The sequence below is a fragment of the Neomonachus schauinslandi genome, chromosome 10 (genome assembly GCF_002201575.2).
Source record: "Neomonachus schauinslandi chromosome 10, ASM220157v2, whole genome shotgun sequence".
NCBI lineage: Eukaryota > Metazoa > Chordata > Mammalia > Carnivora > Phocidae > Neomonachus > Neomonachus schauinslandi.
In genome coordinates, this window is record NC_058412.1 from 104,226,717 (window position 1) to 104,242,131 (window position 15,415).

General features: G+C 39.5%; 1 protein-coding gene and 1 pseudogene across 1 annotated transcript in view; one reads left to right on the top strand and one right to left on the bottom strand.

Moving 5' to 3' along the window:
• The window catches only part of PLCB1 (phospholipase C beta 1), a 679,194-nt gene that overhangs the window by 83,829 nt on the left and 579,950 nt on the right, over window positions 1–15,415 (bottom strand). The window contains exons 28-31 of the mRNA XM_021688914.1: window positions 3,309–3,385; window positions 3,110–3,199; window positions 2,625–2,682; window positions 2,105–2,191 (exon numbers count right to left, since the gene is read on the bottom strand). Of these exons, the coding sequence (XP_021544589.1) occupies window positions 2,105–2,191; window positions 2,625–2,682; window positions 3,110–3,199; window positions 3,309–3,385 (312 nt within the window). The remainder of the gene's footprint in view (window positions 1–2,104; window positions 2,192–2,624; window positions 2,683–3,109; window positions 3,200–3,308; window positions 3,386–15,415) is intronic.
• Window positions 13,516–13,634, top strand: LOC123326104 (annotated as a pseudogene).

Consider the following 15,415-nt stretch of genomic DNA (forward strand, 5'->3'; position numbering starts at 1 on the left):
AAACATCAGTTTTGTTCAGGTGCCTGTTGACTATGACACTGAGGAGAAGCTGGACTCCCCTCCACCCCTTTGAGTGAGCCTTAATTGCACTAAGCCAGTCATGCAAATGACACTTTCCTGCCTATGGTTGGTTTTAGGAATGGGTATATGGAACAATCCTAGCCAATGGGGAGAAGGGTATCAGGAAGATTTAGGAAGGTTTTCCTTAATCCTATAAGATGAAGACAGTGCCTTTTTTGCCTTTGAATGGTTTTATGTAATGTTGTGATGCATGGAGCTATGGCAGCCATCTTGTGACAACAGGTTTACAGCTTAGGCATGAAAGGCAACAAAGTAAGATGGCATGGTGGAAATTCTACAAATACCTGGATTCTTGATGAGGTTGCTGAGCTGTTAGATTAACCCATCCTCAAACTCTGACATGTCTAAACTTCCAATAACAGGACTTACTAAGTTTATTATTGTGTAAGCCAGTTTTAACTGGGTTTTCTGTAAAATTGCTATAGAATGCACCTTGACTGGTAAGTTGTCCAACACTTATTCTTCTAGTGCTTAGTTATATCCAGTGTAGAAGTTTAAAGGTGCTTTAACACCTACCAAAGTTGATTTTAATCATGATGACCTACCACAGTAACAGAATCTTTTTAGGGTTTTTTATACTGTTACATAACTGAAACACATTTGTGATTGCATTGTATCTATAAGACAAGTAGCTGACATTTTTAGACCAAAAACAAAAACAAAGCAAAATAAAACTCTGTAGGAAGAACAATGTCTCACAAGAGAGATTTTTTTTTTTTTTAACACAAAAACTGGTTAATGAGAGCAATTTTAACCAGGGTATATTATGTCAGTGAACAAAATAATGACATGTGAATTCAGACAGCATGGATTGAAAATGTATATATTTGAATATATCACCTGGGACTGATTATTAAGGTGTTAATGCATTTCTTAAATTCTAGTTGGACCTGGATCTTTTGCTCCAAACATTTTGAAAGATCAATCCTAAATGGAAAATATAGCAATTTCTGAAATTATCTTAAAACTATTACTAATGCATAATCAACCCAAGATGATGGCTAAGAATATTCAAATTGCATGTTTACATGAAAACCATAAAAATTAGCAGCATACTTAAGTAATTATTAATTCTCAGATTTTCATTACTGCTTCATCTATATTGCCAGGCAACATAGGAGTTAAAAATATTAAATAAATCTCTAATAAATACAAAAGGAGAAGAGCAGAAATAACCACAAAAATATATTTAGAATTATCCCCCAAAAATTCTATAAGAAGTAAATTGATGAATGGACTATACCATGAAACGAAAATAACACTTTTAAGCTTTGCAGGTTCATAGAGTACTTGTATGGAATAGCAATACCTTTTAGAGTAGATATTTTAAACCACGCATAGAATAATTATAAAACTGAAAAGCACATTTTTCACAGACAAATATTCAGTGATGAATCAAAATGTATGTAATGATCTAAAATCAAGATGCTGTTTGCCAACCTAAAAGTATTTGATTCACAGATGATCAGTTTGCTTAAAGTTAATATTCATGAATTTGATTTTGACCAAATAATAAGGATAAGGTAATTTTAAAGAAGAGCTACAATAAACTATTACTACAGGGGGAAAAAATATTTGTTTTTTTTTCTGGTTTATGAGAACATTTTTTGGATAAAAAACCAGGGTGATTTTGGTACAGGACATCCCCTGCTGGACAGAGTCCACCATTACAATATTTTATCAGAGCAGAAGAGGCTTAGCTAATTCCTCTAATTCTCCTATTCTGGCAGGGAGAGAGGGAAGGTACTTCAAAGATACCTGGAACCACACCTCACACTAACTGCAACCAAGATGTCAGGAGCTGGGTTCCGAGTATTTGCAATGTGTAAAGCTCACCAGTTGATGATAAATATGTACTGAATATTGCTAGAAAGATTTTCACCATGGCTGAGGAAGATAGAGGAGTTTACCATGTAAGAACAGATCTGAGACTGTGTGCAAGGTACATGACCTACAGAGGTCTTATTCTAATTGAATGGAAAGAAAATGAAGTTATTGTGTATTATTATTTGGTTCAGTTTACCTTGGGCTTTTCGTCCAGGATCTGTTGACGTATCTCCTTGTGTTTCTCTACAAGTTTTTCTTGCCGTTTACTTTGGGCCTCTTCTAACTATAAGAAAGTTACAAAGAAAGTAATTTTCATCTGAACATTCAAGGGAATGTTTTCAGAAAAACTTGAACGCTTTTCAGATCTATGGCGTACATTGAATTATTTCATATCCTGATCAAAAACTACCCTTACAAGTGTAGGAGACTGTTGGTAAGTGTTGGTCCTCGGTGATGGGGCACAGGGTGGGGTAGGGTGATCTATAGATTCTGCTCTTTTTACATTTTTGTTAATGTTTAGATGAGCCTTTTTATATATAGGTTTGCAATTAAACTTACAGAAACATTGATTACAGAACGCCTCCTGTGTAAAGCAGCTCTTCTGGGTGCTGGTGATAAATGGATACAAGGCATGGCATTTCCCTTCAGAGGCTCACACTGTGCTTGCCAAACATTCATACATGGTTTGCAAAACAGAGAGAGATTAACTGACGTACCCTCTTGATGTACTGCACCACCTCTTGGATGTATGACCGGATCATCTCTGTCTTTTCCCTAAGAGCAAATGACAACTAGATTATTATATGAAATCATCCTAGGTGAATCTCAGACTTTCAGGTGAAAGTTCACACAACTTTCCACAATCTCATTGCTGCTTCAAGAAAGGTACAGTCTGCCCAAGGGCAAGCAAGCTAAATGCTGGGAAGGTTGCCCGACAGTACGGGAACTGAGGACTGGGTTTTTTCCTAAGGGCAACTCTTTACTCCATCTGTATCTGAAAGATCCCTGGGTGTGCCTTAGTCATTTATTGAACTGCTCTTTGACTTCCATGTTAAAACCTTTACTAAAGGGATCTTTTGAAAGGTTAATTAGAGGAGAAATTTCACAGATGTGTCTTTAGGTGGTTAAGAAGCTGTTATCCTGAACAGAATAAAATAATCCCCAGGTGACAGGTGGGAGAGAAGGGGTTCTTTCTCCTTACTCTTCCATTTGACTTTTGTCTTTGGATTTAGCTTCTGTTATCTTCTCCTGCCTTTTTTTGTCCATTTTCTTCTTTAATTCCTTCTTCTCTCTGAAGTCAAAATGTAAGTAAAAGGGGAAAAAAAAAGATAAATGAAACGGCAGTTTGTGTGCAACACGTTTATAGACACAAACCCATTGTAAAGAGAATGCAGGCTTACTTCTCACAGATTTCTTTGAGCTTCTTCAGCTGATTGTTCTGACATTCTTCAGCAACATCCGTCAATTTTTGAATAAGCTGGGGAAAGAAAATGTGTTTGCTGTTTTACATGATCTTAAACAAAGCACCCTCTCCCCTGGATCCCCCAGACAGCAGTATCTGGAGTTAGAAAAGCTCTGATTGATGTTTAACAATAGTTAAAATTACCAGGCATCTACCAGGCAAGGGAGACATGATTTAAAACCATCACATTATCTAGGTTTTAATATGAAAGTCTTCTTCTTCTTCTCTCCTTTTAAATTAAACGGGATTCCTTAGATTATTGTGCTGGTTTCTGCAGCTTGGCTCGGTACAATGACAAGTAACATGGAGGCTCAGTTTCCAGTCCCCACTCTAGGACATCAAAAATATGATTTTGGTCAAGAGTGCTACATTTTCTGAACTTACAAGTTCTGGGTTATAAATGGGATGATCAATGCCTTTGTCTCTTGGAGATATAGACAATTTTGAAGCTCAAAATCATATGAAGATGGTATGAATGTAAGTTATAATCAACTGTGAATTGGAATTCTTGGTTTCCACCTAATTCATGTTTAATTGCTTCGAGGACCATGAGTTGCCCACCTTAGATAGAAATCGATATTTGCGTCCTTGTGTAGGTAGCTTCCAAAGACCATCAGAACTTCTCTTCTATGGTATGGTACCATTGAATTTTCATACATGCCATGAAAGCAATTCTTTTACTGTTTTGCATCTATTTTCTTATCAAACCAAGCTTCCAGAGGGCAGCAACTGTGTCTGGATTTGCATATCCTTGGCCCTCCACACCTCCTAGTGTTCAGTAGGTGCTCAGTAAATGCTTATTAGTTACATGAGGGTCATTTTGCCCTCCAGCCCCATCTTTTTCTCTTTTCCACATGAAGAACCTATAGAACCTTCTGTCATGACTAAGGCAGCCGTGGTAACTGGACTCCATCCTTCTGACTAGAGCCCCAGGCAGACGGTGTGGGCTTCCTCTGAAAGCCCCCCACTGCTGTTTGCCAGTGATGGAGATTCTCAGATACAGCAGGGTAAGTTGACCAGTTTAATATAAGTGGTTGCTGCAACAGGGACAAGGCAATCTAATCAGAGTCCCAGCACTTTCATTGCTAATTTACATCTGGCCAGCACAGTTTGAAGAGTTTTAAGTGTATTCAATTCCTATTCCATTCTAAGAGCTGCACTGTGAGGTTGTGCTTTTATCTTTGTTTTACATATGAAGACATTGACATGTGTGGTTCAAGTTCTGGGCTCCCAGCCACAGAGGTGGTAAGTGGCAGAGCTGGGTACAAACCCAACAAATCAGGCATCGTGGCTTGTGGCCTTCACCACTACCCCATGCTCTTTTCATTATGATTTTATAAATTATTAAAAAAAAAAAAAACCAAAACCTTTCTTGGGGCGCCTGGGTGGCTCAGTTGTTAAGCGTCTGCCTTCGGCTCAGGTCATGATCCCAAGGTCCTGGGATCGAGCTCCGCATCGGGCTCCCTGCTCAGCGGGAAGCCTGCTTCTCTCTCCCCCACTCCCCCTGCTTGTGTTCCCTCTTTCACTGTGTCTCTCTCTGTTAAATAAATAAATAAAATCTTTAAAAATAAAATAAAATAATAAAAATTAAAAAACCCTTCTTATGTAAGAGAATAAAAACTTAAGGGAGAAATTCAGAGAACTACAATAAAGAAGGCACATTAACTTAATGTGAAATTTGATGCATTCATCTGTGAAGTGGATTAAATCTGAGCAAATATGAACTGGGACTTGGGTCAGCAGCAAACCTATTTGATCATTCAAAAGAGACTGCCTGATCATGACCATCACAATTAAAGAAATCATGAAATATTACAGCTTTGTAGTGCCATTTATCAAGCTGTCTAGACATAAAATGTCGGTGTGCAAAGACTCTGGAAATTTCCTCGAGGATTCCCACAATCTCTATTCCAGTTGAGGGTATGCACCCAGCGCCTTTCCTTTCCCTCAAGATCTTTCTTCTCTCTCATTCACTCCGACGAGTTAACAGGGTTATCCCCAACCTTGGCTGCAACATCAGAACCGCTCCTGGGTAACTTCCTAAAAATGCAGATTCCAGGGACCGCACCTAGGCCTATGGACTCCAAAGGTCTAGGGGGAGGGCCTGGAAATCAGTATTTTCAAAATTTCTGGTGATTTGGATATTTTGCCTGATCTTGGAGGTCTCCATGGGCCTGTCCTCGTTCTGCAGACCATTGTTGAATCTCCCAGCAATGCTTTTGAATTCAACGGCCTTCATACTTCTGTTTCTACTTTGTCATCTGTATCATTCACCTGACTCCAGAATATTCTCTTATTGGTTATGCCGGCATCTACTCACATTTCTTGCTTTCCTTCCACCTCCAGCCCTCATCCTCAGCCACTTCACCATCCAGGCATGGAGACGCTTGAGCTTGAGCTCCCACAGCCCTTATCCCCACCCAATTCTGACTTTTATTTTGATTTGGTGTCACCTTCCTGTACAGTTGGCAGCACCACATTCCCTCAAAGTTCCACAGAGGTCCCCTGCCTGCTGCATCCCCTGGCTTTCCTCATTGTCCCTCCCTCAGACCATCTGCACTTGCGCTTCACTTTTCTCTGGAAGAGTTCCCGCTTCCTTTGCTCCCGGAACACACACCTTTACCTAAACCACCCAATTTAGCCACAATCCAACAAACATGTCTCAAGTACCCTAAACACCTGGCACTGTTCTGCAAACTCCGAGCCAATGACTTGGCTTTCTAGATCTTGTTACTCAAAGTGTAGCATAACCATGTCAGCAGCAGCATTGGCATTGCCTGGGAACACAAGAGAAATGCAAATTCTCAGGCCCTACCCCAGATCAACTAAATCCAAATCTGATTTTAAATAGGATTTTTGGGAGATTTGTGTTCATGTTACAGTTTGAGAGGCACTGTCTAGATTATTGAGAAAGATAGAGACAATCTAGAAGAAGCCCTCTGTTATGGACTGAATGTTTGTGTCCCCCCTCCCCCCCGAATGTATATATTGAAATCCTAACCTCTAATGTGATGGTATTAAGAGGTAGGGCTTTGGGAGGTGATTAGGCCATGAAGTTTGAGCCCTCGTGATAGGAATAGTGCCCTTATAAAAGAGATCTTGCAGAGCTCTACTGCCCCTTTAGCCATGTGAGGACACCATGAGGAAATGGCCATCTATGAACCAGGAACTGGGCTTTCACCAGACATCAGAGCTGTTGGCTTCATCTTGGACTTTGGGCTTCAGAACTGTGAGAAACAAGTGTTTGTTGTTTAAGCCACTTAATCTATGGTAAGAGACTAAGACATTCCCTCAAATTCCCTCTTTTCTGTCTCAAAAGATCTTTGGCATTTTATCTACATTCTCTTCATTACCTCAAACTCAGCTCCCTCACATCTGACATAAGGATAATGTTTCCCTCCTGAGGTGGTTGTAAAAGTTGAAAGGAAAAATGCACATACAAGTCCTACTAGACCACTTTGTAGGTCCCTAATTTGGTTTCCTTACCCTTCCTTCCAAGAGAAAGGTTCTCGCCCTTGTTTTCCATCCTGTCTTCTCCAACCTGTGGCAGGACCTGATCTACCATTTCATTTTCTCCTCTCAAAATGTCGTCTGCCCTGGACACATTCCCTTTGCATAAAAAAAACCCATCCGTGTTTCCCTTACCCTTCAAGAACCCTGAACTTTTGTTCCACGTTGGACCTTCCTTTCATTTCTACCCCTAGAATGGAAGACCAGTTGCTGCTTCCAAAGCTTCAATGCCCCAGCCCCATATTCTTCATTTCCACCATGACACTTCCACTTCAACCACTGGAATTCACCTGATTTTGCTTTAAGATTACAAAAACTTTTTTGTTACTAGACTTATTGGCCATTTCTCAGGACTTAACTTATATTATTCCAGAGATTCATAGTGTTTCTTAGTTCACAGTGTCCTTGGGATCTCAGTAATTTTTTAATGGTACCCTTAGGCTAAAAGAAATAAAAGGACAGCTCTATTTATTCGTGAAACAGTTAGGTCCAAACTTAATAGTAGTACTTTGCACAGTGTCCAACAGATGTTGCTGTTTCTGTAAAAAAATGTAAAATATCCCATCATGCCCCTGTGAGTTCAACATGGTGCTTCAGGGTGTCTTTGGCATGCAGCTGGGGATCATGACTTTATCCTATCCTCTTGTTGCCAACCACTCTCACACAAAGGTCTCTTTTCTTAATTTATAGTATCTCCAGCAATTACCACAGTCACTTCAACACTGTTAGGGGCTTCAATTCATTTCAGCATCGCCTACTGCCTTTGACCAACTCTACCTGAGGGTGGCTCACCAGCATCTCAACATTTCTACAAGCAAGTTTAGGATTTGTCTCGCACAGAAGACAAGTCATTGTATTTTCCCATAATTATCAGCCTTTAGTTCAAAAGTGGACATTATGTTTGAGTTCCTTCTTGTGTACTTTCCACATCTAGCAAGTCACGGAGATTTGTGAACTGCTCCTGTGACCTGTATCTCACAGCTTTGTGTTAATGGCATTCTGATGCAGATTTTTGTGAACTCTGGTCTGGATTCTGAGAATTCCTTTCCTACCTTTCCTGCCCTCAGTCTCTCCTTACTCCTGCCACTCCATCCCAAATATTTTTCCTTCTTGTATGTACCAAAGCCTTAACTGGCCCTCTATCCCCAAATATGTTATGCTCTGGCTCCAAATTTCCTTTCTTGGCTAGCATTCATCATACCCAATAACCTAGGCAGTATTTTGCTCTTTGAACTGTCCAGGCACACACCTGCTTCTATAATTTCTCTCATGTTATTCTTCCACCTTGATGATATTTCCATTTGAATGGGAGACAGCACAATATAGGACATTCCCATGAGTGCAGAAAGTTCCATTACGCTGGGCTGCTCTAACTAAGAGAGTGGGTACTAGTGGAGGGATCCACTTGTCCATGCCCCTTTCTTTTCTAACTAAACCAGCCTTTGGTGATACTCCCCTTTGACTGCCCAGATAACTCTAGGCTTGGCCCCTTAACTGGCTTTTGTAAAAGATGCCAATTATCGATACTGACCTTTGTGTGTTCTTATTTTATTATTGCTCCCTAAAAGAATGTCACTACTGCAAACTCCTTTTCTTAATAATTTTTTTGGAACCCCAGGCTCTACACAAAATAGATGCTCAGAAAATGTTGTGAATGAATCTTTTATGTTTTAAAACTATACTGATCCTGACCTTGGTGGCAACAATGAAGCATCATGTCCAAGCCATGGGCTGTCTTATTGGAAATACTTTCAAAACTATATGGTTTGGGTACTTAACAAGCCAAATTTTGTTTCTTTGAAACAAATGCCTTATTGTGAAATCCAGGTATGTTTTTAAAAACATGGCTTTTGCATGCAACTGATGAAAACTGTTTCTGTAGAATCACAAAGAATATGTGTTTTAAAAAGGAAAACATCTCTGTGTTTAATATGTTTAATATGTCACAGATATGTGACTGTCTTTCCATTGTGCTCAGTTAACCTTGGTCTCCCCCACTCTTCCATACGACAAACCCTTCCCTCTAGCATTCTGCCCTTTCCAGCTATTTCCAAAAGACTGTCACTCTTACTGTAATTCTGCCTTTTTGATATTTACTGTTTTCTTTTACTCTTCCTCAACTTAAGGTCCAGGAGGTAGAATGATTAATATTATGTCTTTGTTAATAATATGCCACTATTGTCAGACTCCCATAAAACTGGCAATGGGATTATATATACATATGCATCAATAATTTATCCCTTTCCTACACTAAAAAGAGAGTTGGGGCTCGCCTATGGTTTTCTCTACCCGACACTACTTCTCCAGGAAGAAGTTCTGCTTTCTGAGAACTGGCTCTGTGCCCAATGTGGGTCCCATGGGAGCTACTGTATTCTTTATCCCTATCCCTTGACCAAGGTAACTGGTCCCAGGGGAGACACTGATCCAAGTTGGACCAGGCATAACCTGACTTGAACAACAGGTGATTGGCCTAAGGTTGCAAGTTTGGCCAATCACATGACCCTCATAAGGCTTTCTTCCAGATTTTCCCAACCTGCTACTGGAGATGGAAATGTAACTTAGATGGGGCTGGTGCTTATATTTTCTGACAGGGGGAAGCCTGTATGCTGTTGGAAAATAATAGTGCTAATACACATTGAAAAGTAGGAGAGAGAGAGGGAGACTGGGCGGGGGGGGGGGGGAAAGAAAGGGGGGGGGGAGGGAAAAGGACAGAGAGAGAAAGAGAAATGAACAGAGAGAAAAGGGGAGAGATACAGGTAGACAGACAGGCAGACAGACATAGAAAGGGTTGCCAGTGATTTCTGGCATCCATTTCTCCATCCCTTCCCTTCCATGGTGTGGATGGTCAATCTTTCCTTATGTGATCTACCCTGTGCATTTTTCTAGTATATATATTAGTTCAACATGGATTTCTGTCACTTGCAACCAAGAGAATCTTGACAAAAAATAGAAATAGAAAACCCCAAATAAGAAAAAGGAACCTCTCTGAATATCGGGTCCAGGATTTCTATTGCATGAGATGTGAAAATGAGACCAAGAAGAGGGATTTTTCACATAATAACTGGAGTGCTTTTTAACTAACTTAAGGATACACTCATTTTTGGTGTATTTATTAGCAGACAGGCTCTACTCAAAGAACTATTCAATCATGCATTACTCACAAAACTCACCGAGGATAGGAAAGAAGAAAAAATTAGTTTAGAATTCCCAGCGAAAAAAATACCAAGAAAGTACATAGTTAAACTGAAATGCAGTAAACAACATTTAATTTTAACTTTTAGTACAATTCTTTCCTCCGGTCAAAGGAATAGACACATTTCAGTTATTGGGCTTATTTGTTTACCACTCTTGACAACTCTTAGTTAGATGTTCCAAACCTTTTAAGGAGTGAAAAAGAAAAGCCCTGGGGGAATATAATTTCATGCTTGTTTTCAACTCCGTGCTGAAATTCACTTGGGTTAGTCGTTTGAGGGTGAGAGAATGGTTTCCATGGAAGAGAATAATTCCTTGACTCTAACTCAAAAGGGATAAAAAACAAAACAAAAAACAAAAAACCCCAACAACAACAACAACAAAAACATGTGGACAGAAGTTGGCCTGTTTAGTCTCTTCTTAAGAAGGGCAATTTTGGAAAATGGGCAAAAGTCAAGTATAATACGTTCACACTTCAGGCACAACACATCCTCCTTCCCCCTTCCAGTAATATCTAGAGAAGATACCACATTTTTTTCTGCTAATCAAAGCATCCACTCTGAATTTTCACTCTAATTTGTTTTTTGTTTTTTTTTTCTTCTACAAAGAATTAATTTATTATGCTTCTAAACTAAGTAATGATCTATGGACTAAACACATTACTGACGATTTAAATGCAAGGTGTATCCTGGCCATTCGAATTGAGAAATATTCATTCAGCCAGCCAACCAATATTAACTGAGCACCTATGGTGTGCTGGATACTGCGCTAATATTGATGGTCCAACTGTGAGCTGACAGACAGGCTCAGTCCACGTGGGGCTGATAGTCTCACTAGCTCTCTTTTCTTTTCAGGAGGACAAAATGTTGGACTCAAAGGGCAACCATCATTGTCTGAGATATTCTTTCATTCTTATGAAATTATTTTTTAAATTTGCATAGCTACATAGAATTTATAGCAGCTTATTTGAGTCTAAATGTTAAAGGATCCTTGGAATTTTTTTCCTTGCTGGGCAAAAAAAATAAATGAAAATGAAAATATGACCAAGATTCCTGCTCAATGTCAATAAGCTGGCCCATTAAAGCTGTAACATTTAAAGTTATTTTTCACTTTTAAGTTACGCCGAGGTAAATGTCAGCTTTTGAGCTTTCTGGGAAACATAAATAGATCAATGTAGCATACTCCCTTGAATGATATTTCTGGTATTCTTTTATGAGGCTATCAACTGGAAATACTTTCAGACTTTTAAAAAATCAAGAAATTTGATAAAGGGAGCTCTACTTAAGGCATGCTAATGATGCTTGGGTTTTGCCAATGAGAAAATGTTTGCATTTCATCAAGTTAATTGATATTATCATATCTGATTAAATCAATTAAAAAAACAACCACCAAACCACTACAATTTTAAGGTAAGGCTTCGTAATTTTAAAATATGTCAAGACCATTTAATTCAGAATAAATAAAATAAATAAATATTGGTTACCACTCAGATGTGGGAAAGTAGCAATAATATTCAAACTGGAGGTTTTCAAATAATTAGCAAAGGAGATCTGATTGAGAGATATGTGATTTGTCCTGTGCTTTGTTACTAAAATAGGGCAATAAATCATGGGCTTAATATTTCAACAGTCCCTTTGGAATCCAGACTCAGAAAAGCTGCCTGTGAAGACAAATACCACAGCATGTCAGTTACTTTTTTTCTTAATGCAAAATATATCACTTCAGCATCCCTGACTTGTCAAATGGAATGCAATGAGTCCTGTAATTCCAGAGGGCACAAACGAAATGATCAGACTCGTGGGTTCTATTTTGGAATTTTCCTTCCAGCAGAATCCCTTCTGTTCCCTAAGTTTTTTAAGTTGACGCAAGTCAAAACTATTATTTTATTTGCCTTTGGGGATGGTTCTGGTTCCTAACTTCTTCCTTAATGTTACCTAAATAGTTACCAATTAACACATAAAAGTACATTAAGATATATTGTGTACACACACAAAAGAAAAACCAAAGTTTATTGCTTTAAACTGAAATCCCTCATTATTATTTTAATAGGCCCGAGAGTTGGGTCATCTCTGATTCTATAATTAAAGGAAACTAGCATTACTGTCAGAGGGAGACTTTACAAGCATTCTTGAACAAACTTTTTGTTTTAAAAATGAGGATACAGAACTAAAAGAGGTGAAATGATTTAGCTAATGTTACATAACTAAAAAAGGAAGTCATGTCTTCTCAGTTTAAATCCTCTGCAAATAGTCTTTTGGTAAAGAATGATGACTAGGTACCATGTTAAGTTTCCCTGGATTATTTTATTGCATCTCACATCCAAATTATGAGGGCTGTGTGTAGATTATTGCCCTAATTCTCCACCACTTCTTGTATTCACACTTTTTGTAATATCACTTGCAGGTCCCCTAAACAAGAGATAGAATCTATTTCCCTATCCCTTGGATCTGGGCAAATCTTATCACTTGCCTAAACAAGAGATAGAATCTATTTCCCTATCCCTTGAATCTGAACAAATCTTATGATTTGCTTTGACCAAAGAAGGAGGAAGAAGTTTATAAGACCTCTCAAAACACCTTGTCCATTTCCTCCTGCTCTCAAGTGGAATCCTTTTCAATTTCCACATGAACAAGCCCAGAGTAGCCTGCTGGATGATGAGAGATGTGGATCAGTCACCTGTCTTGACCCAGCCAACAGTCAGCCAACTTCCAGAAGCAGAGCCCTTAGGTGATGGACAGTTGAACCAGAGAAACATGAATGACTCCAGCCAAGACACATGAATGAGCCCAGCCAAGATTAGAGGAGCCATTCAGTTGAGTCAAGCTCAAATTGCTACCCACAGAATCAAGAGCTAAACAAATTGTCATTTTAAGGCAATAAGTTTTGAGGTGTTTGTTACGCAACAAAGCTATCTGATAAAGATGGGCATACTCTTAGTAGATCTGTCTCACTTCACAACCAGTACTCTTAACCACTGTAAGCCCCTGAAGGCAGGGACGATGTTTAGGCTTATTCCACAGGAATTCCCCCACCAGTATGACCACAGGAAGCCTTCAATGACTTTTTTTTTTTAAAGATTTTATTTTTTATTTATTTGACAGAGAAGGAACACAAGCACAGGGATTGGGAGAGGGAGAAGCAGGCCTCCCCACTGAGCAGGGAGCCCGATGCGGAGCTCGATCCCAAGACCCCGGGATCATGACCTGAGCCGAAGGCAGACGCTTAACGACTGAGCCACCCAGGCGCCTCCTTCAATGAATTTTGATGCATGAATGGTTATATAAGTGTATTTCACATTCTCTAACTTGCCCAACCTCCCCAAATAATAAATGAAGAGATACCACAGGAACTCTGTGGGTCAAAAGGAAAGGAGACAATCCAACAGAAAAGTAGGTGATGGATGTGAATGGGCAGTTTGTAAAAAGAAAAAAAAAAACTATAATCTGCAGCCAGTTAAGCTGACTATGCTCTTCCCTGGGGGCCTGGTGTGCATTGGTTGCAAACAGTAGTGTATGCAGCCCGTTGTTTGTAGCGGTTGCCCTAAGGGACCCTGGAGACAGCCCTTTCCAATGGACATTCAATTTTGATGGTACTATCCTCAATCTAGGCTCTAGACAGGTATTCAGAGTGCCCTTGGAAAGTCCCAGGGCACAGTGACCAGGGTCTATATCGGCCAAGTCACCATATCCATCAGTACCGAGGTGCAGAACAAGGAGCATGTGATTAAGGCCCTATTCAGGGCCAAGTTCAAGTCCCTGACCACCAGGAGAGCCACATTTCCAAGAAGTGGGGCTTTAATAAGTTTAATACACATGAACTGAGGACATGGTGGCTGAAAAGCAGCTCATTCCAGATGGCTGTGGGGTGAAATACATTCCCAATCATGGCCCCCTGGACAAATGGTGCACTCAAGAGAGCCTTGGCACTGCCCTCTTCTTATTCATGCCCACCAATAAATCCTACTTCCTGTCCAAAAAAAAAAAAAAAGGAATATAAATGGCCAATACACACATGGAAATATGCTCATTTCTGCTCATAATTAAAACAATAGAATTTAAGATAAAGATAATTTCTATCCACATATATATATGTGTGTATATATATATATATATATACACCTCCAGAAGCAGAGCCACCATATATATATGAAAAGAACAACATCCACTCTATTAGGGTTACCCAATGGTGAGCAGAAAAATTGACAAATAAGAACACATTTTAACAATTCTTTCATTCTTTATTTCACTACTAAAGTCTTTTATTTATTTGTCATTTCTTATTTGGTGGAGAATATAAAGTTTTTAGGAAAGTTAAGTCATTTATTTATCAAGAAAAGTAATCCTTTGTTAAAGCCAGAATATTGGAGGAAGACAGAGAATACTACCACAACTCAGTAGATTTACTTCCTGACACTGTAATTACTCCTGGCCCATATACTTCAGCTGGCTGACCATAGAAGGGAGAAAATTCAAGGTTGGCTTCTTTACAGGTTGCAACAGCAAACGGTGCTCATCGAAATCATCAAAACGAAGGCAATGAGCTCCATCAAGCTGTAGCAGGATGTCAAAAACTGCAATACACATTTATATTTGAAGTCAAGATTTCCTAGTCAATTCAGGTATTACTAAAGAAAAAGTCTTGGGCGCCTGGGTGGTTCAGTTGGTTAAGCGACTGCCTTCAGCTCAGGTCATGATCCTGGAGTCCCGGGATGGAGTCCCACATCGGGCTCCCTGCTCAGCAGGGAGTCTGCTTCTCCCTCTGACCCTCTTCCCTCTAGTACTCTCTGTCTCTCATTCTCTCTTTCTCAAATAAATAAATAAAATCTTTAAAAAAAATAAAAATAAAGAAAAAGCCTTCATTAAAAACAATGATTTGTGAACATTATCTCATTATTCCTCCTTATGGTTCTGTGAAGTGAGGATTATTCTTACCTCCATTGGACAGATGAGAAAATGAAAGTTCAGAGTGATCACACAGCTACTCAGTGGAAGAGCAGTGGCCAGAAATGACATTTGACTCTAGACCCCCACTCATCACTACTTACATCCTGATGGGCCATCCATTAGTAGCTGGTCAGGATTCACCCAGAGCTTTCACTGTGAAACACATCTTTCAATCCCCAGGATTGGCAGGGACTTGGGGAACTCAGTGGGTCTGGATACTAATGTTGGTTTAGGGCCCAAAAATGATTGCTAGTGAGATAAGTGGGAGGATGTATAAAAACAATAGCAGCCATTAACGTTGATGTGAAGGAAGGGAGAAATGAATGGGACTGGCACAAGTGGGAGACTTAAAATACGAGAAAGAGGAGAAAACATAGGGAGCAAAGCAAAACGAAACAAG